Source organism: Lactuca serriola, chromosome 5, assembly GCF_051521515.1.
Source record: "Lactuca serriola cultivar US96UC23 chromosome 5, Lser_US96UC23_V15, whole genome shotgun sequence".
NCBI classification, from domain to species: domain Eukaryota; kingdom Viridiplantae; phylum Streptophyta; class Magnoliopsida; order Asterales; family Asteraceae; genus Lactuca; species Lactuca serriola.
The window spans coordinates 284,622,196-284,629,769 of NC_136412.1; the positions used below are offsets into that span (position 1 = coordinate 284,622,196).

Sequence of the window (7,574 nt, forward strand, 5' to 3'; positions counted from 1 at the left end):
GGGACTCGATGTCGGGGCAGGCCTAATGTGGGGCGGGGGCCTAGTATGTGATTATTATGGATGGTATGTGGTAATTTTGGGAACTCACTAAGATTTGAACTTACGGTTTTCAGTTTATGTTTCGGGTACTTTAGGATCGAAAGGGAAGAGCCCGGGGTGATTGCAGAGCACACACCATTTTATTGCACATTTTGAGATTGGCTCTGATATTTGTGATGTAGTAATACACTTTGGTCTTTCTTTGTTGTATGACAACATTTGGATTACTGTTTTATAAAATTTTAAAATGAAATTTTTGAGTCATATTTTTAGGACGTTATAGTTTTTCTTAATGGACATCTACTAGAACATATATATATATATATATATATATATATATATATATATATATATATATATAGATTAGCCTGGAGGTTTTCTTAATCCATGTTATCCTAACAAAATGTGTAAAGCTTGAGATCCACTTGTGGATATAAAGCAAACATCTTAATGTTGCAATCATCATTTTAATAAAAAAAACACAAGGTATGTTTTTATATAAAAATGAATAGAACATGTGTGTTTACTAAGAACTAATGGGAGCATAGGGACATTCCTAATCTTGCATTAATGAGACATATTTAACAATAAGAAATTACACTCTGACCATGTCAGGCTTTTTCACCTTGACTCGGAATGTGTTTCTAAAATAAAAGACTTAGGAAGGACATGATACATTCTTGGAGTGTAAAATCTACAGAGATAGATAAAATGAATGTTAAGTCACCGGATGACTATATGAGCATTCTATGAGTACTTTAGAAGAACTAAGAGAATGTATATGATACAATTAGTTTGGAATAAAATCTTCATGTAAAGAGCTACATAAGATTATGATTTCTAAGTAAATATAGGTAATTATGAATTATAATTGGATTATGACTTCATTGTGGGATGAAGAGTAAGTTATGTTGGAATGAGGTCCAACCAAAACAAAGTGACACAATATACTAAAAAATAAGAATACACTGCTTTATAAGTTGAAATCTAATATGATTGGGTGAATGAGTTCATTAACAAACTATGTTGATTTATTCCATTCAAGAATCACATATAAATCTTTATGACTTCGTGAGTATACATAATCAAGCTAAGAAACTCTATGTCATGAAAGAACACCAATCATATACTCCAAGATATTTAACTATACCTAGAGTAAAGTCAAATATGGAGATGATAGTATTCCTAGAATTCACACAAATTAATTTTAGTCGAACCCATTAATTAAGCCTTTCTTCTAAAACTAAGTATGAATGATCACACTTCTGCTATAAGACTTTATTATTCTATAGATGGGATTTTGATTTGGATTTAGTATTTGGATATTGGAACATTATGACAACAACTATTATATAATGTTTTGATATACTGGAATTTGATCATAACATCAATACTTGTGTTCTATATTAACATGTTTAATCCATGAATAATGTTATTATTCTAAAAGTTCATAGTCGGTTATAATTATGAGAGAAATTATAAAGTAAGACTAATATGAATTGGATTGGTTGACTATCACTAGATGAAGGTATGCAATGGGTTGTAACCAAGTTTCATAGGTACTTGTCGGAGAGTTGGTATAGAACTGACCTACATCAAGATCATCTCATGGATCACTATCATAAATGATACTTGATTAAAAGGTACTATCTTTGTATCCTTGACACTTGAGATACATAGTGAGACTTAAGTGTAGGGAATGTTGTGTTTAGATATGGTCAAACGTTGGTCCTTAACCTGGCAGATATAAAAGCCATTTTCAGGTATGGTGTGAGTTATGTAAGAGACTTATGTAGTTATGATGAGATTTTTTCCTCTTATGTGTTGAGAGTTAGACATATAAGGTGCCTTACCAAAAGTTGAACACCTAATGAGATTGACCGTGATCCATGTCTCATGTTCAACATGATGTCTGTAACAAAAGGATACCTGATAAACTTACGTTATATACACCAATTGTAGCTTGGAGCTCTTTCGGAATAGGGCGTTGATAGAATGACACAAATTCGTATGTTGATGGGGGCATTGAAATGTTGTTAGACGTTCACCACTATTTATATCAATCTAATATGAATCGTGGGCAAGTAGGAGATTGAAAGATCCAGTATGCTCAAGAATCTTAATAAAGTGATATTGCTAACTAACATATGATACTAAATGGTCACACTAACAACAACTTGATATAATTGATTATTTATTAGAAATTGATTTTAATAAATATTCAATATACTTTTATAATTAAATTGGAAATTATTTATTTCTAGGAAATAATAATTTTCATTAGCAGGTAATATTACATAATTAATATGGTATAAATTAATAAGTCATGCATAACATTTTGGACTAGATAAACTCTTTTGTCTTTTACCAAAAAGTTAAAGTTTATATTTTATAAACTTGGTTTATAAAATATAAAGTTTTTTTTTCCTCTTTTGACTTCTTAATTTCGAAATTGAGGAAGAAGAAATAAGGCATGGTTATTTGATTTATTTAATCAAAAGTATGACATATATTAAAGCATGGAGTGACAAGAGACAATATCTCTTTTGCATTAGTTTATTATGGGAGACATGCTTTATAAGCATGTCTTAAGATAATAATAAACAATAGGGCTAGAGGTATAGTGCATTAAGAACTCTTGTGTAATGTCTTTACTTTAAGAAGGCTTTCACCACTTCCTCTTGTATAATGCAAAATCTGAAACATGCATATGTGTATGTATTTTATGTCATCTTTTGTTCATGAATGAAGCTTACTTGCATTTATGCTCTCTTGAATTTCATATTGGTTATGAACTTCAAACTTAAGAGTTTAAGAGTTTTCTTACAGGACTAGCATCTTAAATCAAGTTGACAACTTGTTGGTGTCTCTAAAATTCATCATTCTTCATCAACTTCCAAGCCTCCCAAGAGGATCCAAAGAACTACAAAGGTCGCGATTTCTCCATCTTCTTCTTTGGTTGGTCTTGTTTTCTTTCTAAACTCTGCAAGATGATCCTTGGTGGGTTTAAACTTGTTTTATGTTATTCAAAATGATCAAGTCTTCAGTTGCTGAATTTTATGTTTTTGAAACTAATTTTTGAATAAAAACCCAACAAGGTTATCCAGATAAAAATGAATATATGGCTCACATTCCAAGACACGATATCATCAATCTCAATTTGAAAATGAGCCTCCAACTAATGTGTAAGAAGTTTTGAATCATTCTCATTCATCATTCTGAATTATCCGGTGTGAGTAATCAAAGTTAAGGCGATTATGGGTGCACACGACATATGAGAGATGGTTGAACCGAGGGTGTTCGGTGGAAGAATCTCTCAGATTAGGAGCAACTGACAAAGATATGGTTGTCAATACAAAACATGAATTGAAAAACAACACAATGTCAACATTATGGCGGTGGAAGTTCAAATCAAATGGCTTTGGATCTGGCCAGGGAGAGGTTGTGAATCCAGAAAAAAGACTAGATGGTAATGAACGTGTCTAACGCGATGTCATGTTACATGTTACATGTTACGTGTGTTGTGAACAATCAAAAGAGTATGACCAATGTGGATGTCGGGTGTCCGGGAAAGGTCGAGAATCGAGACAGTTCGAAAAGAAGGTGATTAAACACTACGATATAACCAAACCGATTAAGGAAGTGATTGTTGGGTTAATCGGTTTTTGGCAGTAAGAAAGTTTCCTTTTTTATTATTCTTTTTAATTTTATTCATTCATGTTTTAGAATATAATTAGGTTTTAAATTATTAGTATAAGGAGTCCTTTGAACTAGTATAAATAGACACATATGTTAGACGTTTTTATTAGGAATTTTCCCTTCAATTATTAATAAATCTTGAAATCAAGAAAAGTTCCAGATATCCGTTTTTGCTCTTTTCTTCCCTTGTTTTTACCTTGATTACATTTAGTTATTCCAACACTGACGTGACACTTCAATAGTGTTGTATGGTATCCTATGGCCTAATTATAAGAAGATTCAGGGTGGGTGGGGGAAGTGGCGAGGAAGGGAAGTACGCATGAGCAAGTGAAAATAACATGATTGAAATCTGTTGTTTTGGGTGGCCTTTGTTGCTTTGAAATTGCAACAACAATAGTGTGGGTGATGATATGGGTTTTTGATTTGGTTTTGAGAACTTCATCCACCATTATTCATGTATGGGTTTTAATTATCAAATCTTAATTTATGTTTCCATTTTTATGTTAATGATTTAGTTCTAGTTTTAATTTTTAGTTAGATGTTTGAATTCAATTTGGTTTTAAGTTTTAGATAGATGTTTGAACATAGCGGTGCACTATAGTTTTTTTTGGTGGTAGGGGTGGTGGTTGGAACTTCTATGAAGAAAGTAAAGGTTATGGTGGACACTAGTTCAATACGCTTATTCTCGTAAATAACTACTAAGAACACAATGATAAAATAAGTATAAACTAAAATTGGGTTAAATTGGCCATTTTACATGGATTTAATAGCCAACAAAACTACAAGAAAATTAAACCATAAGATTTGACTATGCCAAATTTTTAAAACTTAAACTCAAAGTGTAAATTTCATGTACATATGAGCCATTATCTATCATCAACAATTACCAACATGGCAACATATAATCAATAACCATTCACGTACACTCAATATATATTGTATATCGTGCGTAAACCATCAATCATAGTGCCACAACTATTTTGGGTGTTTTTGTTTACCATCAAAGTTCGTCATTTCTCTTTTGCACTATGTATTTCATTATGTGGTTTGCCGGTCCTGAAAAATTAAATATTCTCAAAGGCCCAGAACGAACAAGAAAAAAATAACCCTTATCATTATTAAAATTTTTATTTTTAAATAAAAATATATAATGAATAAAATTGGACCCTGTGAAGCTGCCCACTTTGCCCCCCCTCCCCCCAGATGCCCCCATGTGTGGTTTCATAGTTACACCTCAAGTACATAACATTTTGTTTACATATACAAACAAAATATAAATATATTTTTCCATAATTAAATCAAATTTTGTTGTAAATAAATAAGTAATGAACAGTGGCGGCCCTGGGGTATGCGAGTGGTGTGGTGGCACGCGGCCTCCGATTTTAAGGAGCATCTGAATTTAGGGATAATATATAGTAACGGTGTTGGTATTTTCATAAAATATATTTTTATGTATTATTATCAAAGAAAATCCGTAGTTAGCTATATACCTAATGTAACATTTGGTTGCAATGTTGAGTAATTTTAATTATGAAAAAAAAAAAATCAAAATGTTATCATAAATTCTAAAATTTATCAACAATTTAAGGAAAATATCTATATAAAAAATACATATATTTTTCTGATATAAGTTCAAGAAAACATTATAATTTTAATAAATTCACCAAAAGATTAAACCCTAGCGAACCTGACAACGGTGTCTATAGATCATTGGTGTTGTTCGTCTCATGTCGAAAATTGTCGTTTCCTGTCTTGAATCTTGATATCTTGTTAAGTTGTTGGCAGTCACATTTTCATCCTTTAAGTCCTCTAACTGACTCCCTAACTACATGTTACTATCTCTTATATCTTTAAATTTCCCAAATCCCAATCGTGATCAACTTCTTTCTCTCTCATGCTAAATGTTCATTTTTATTTGAATGATTTATTTATGCATTCATAATGAAATAGAGAGTAAAAAATAAAATAAAAACATTGTTATTGGTTTGTCATTTTGTATAATATAGTGTCTTGTGAATTATATTTATCATTCTATCAGTATGTTTTATAGCTTTAACTTTTCAATATTTTGGTATAGAGATGCCATATAGCATAATGTCTTTTTATCACTTTATCACTATACTTTAATGCTTTAGCTTTTGAATGTTTGATATATAGGGGTCAAAGTAGTGCATTGACAAATTTTAGGGTGAGTTTTTGAATTCTAATATTAATATAATATAGTCTAATACTTATAAAGATTAGAAAACAATATTTTTGTTTGATGTTCTAAGTGTTTTAAACATTAACTTTTTGATATATATATATATATATATATATATATATATATATATATAATTTTGTTAAGTTATTACCATTGATTATAAAATATGAACTGGGTTATTCTAAACGTAAAAGAAAACCAAAAGAATAAAAATTTATTCATTGTAAAAAAGGATATATCAATCGATTTATGGTAAAACAAATGTTGAAATACCATCGTAATGAAGAATCAGTTGTGGAAGTACATAAAATAGAAGAAGTTGAATTGTTTGTGCCAAAAAACATGGATGAAGTTGTGTAGAAACTTATAGAAAAAATTGATGATGTTATAGAAAAACATAGAGAAGATGAAAGTAAAATGTAGACATATGCCTTGTGTAGATGAAGACATAATCATTTTTAATGGTAATGATCATGACAAAGAATTGAAAATATCTATGATTCTAGAAAATATAACATCTAAAAAGTGAAGAAAAGATATTGTGATAATAAATTTATGACATGTTTGTTACCAATTTTGAATTTTGAAGTAGTGGCATCAAATTTACTTAATATTTTATAAAAAAAATTATGGGTCTCACTTTTGATTTTCGTACCAGGCCTCGACATGTTAGGGCCGGGCGTGGTAATGAAACAAAATTTGGGTTCTTTTAATTTACGAAACTGATGGAAAGTGGGACCCTTGAATTCGAGGACGTAAGAGGTAAGACAAATCAGGAAGCAAACGAAGTAGACGCATGTGCAAGCGTTATAAATATAAGCAAACAATATTGAGATCTCAAATAGGTGGGAGTGATAATAAATTAACAATGGTGGAGTTATAATACGTTCCTCTCTCATACGTTAACTAGTCAACCCTTCTCCTCCAGACCTCCACTCTCCATCGGAATCATGGCTTCAATCAACATGACCAACCCATTAGAGAAGCAACCTCCCACCATACTCCGATGCGCAACCAGCCGGCCCAGAATCTGGCGGTTACGAAGGAAGAAGAAGCTGCCGACGGTGAGACTGGGAGGAGGACAGTCGCGGAGTCCGTTGCAGGGAGGAGGATCTGGATCTCTCATGGCGGGAATGATTCGGAGAATACGCGTTAGATGGATGAAGCTGAAGAAGGCGTGCGCTCTGAAGAAGTTGAAAGAATATTATTTATGTGTTCTCAAGGAACTGACCGAAAACGATAATGGAAGTTTCGAGAAACGTCAGCAGCTGCTTCTTATGGAGTCTTCGTTTGGAATCCCTGTTATGGGCATTACCTTCAACGCATATAATTAACATCTTCATCTGGTTTTCATGGAGATCTGCGATATTGATGATTTGATCCTGATAGAATTCGAGGGGATATTTAAATTTGGTTTAATATTCCTCGAATGAAAACCGCACATGTAATTAGCATTTTAATAAAGCAAATATTGATGATGATTACATAAATTTTGTATCAAGGCTTTCAAGAATACAATACGAAATGGTTTATTGATTATTTTGTTTTCATTAACTTCATAACGTTAACGTGTTTTGTTGCAAACAATTCATTCTTTTTATCAAAGAATATCATAAAAAAAAACGTTCAAATC

General features: G+C 31.5%; 1 protein-coding gene across 1 annotated transcript; it reads left to right on the forward strand.

The window, feature by feature from the left end:
- The first annotated feature begins 6,891 nt into the window (after positions 1 to 6,891).
- Positions 6,892 to 7,275, forward strand: LOC145050576 (uncharacterized). Its single transcript, XM_078998803.1, has one exon. It carries the CDS (start codon positions 6,892 to 6,894, stop codon positions 7,273 to 7,275), a length of 384 nt encoding a protein of 127 aa, XP_078854929.1.
- Positions 7,276 to 7,574: the final 299 nt, after the last annotated feature.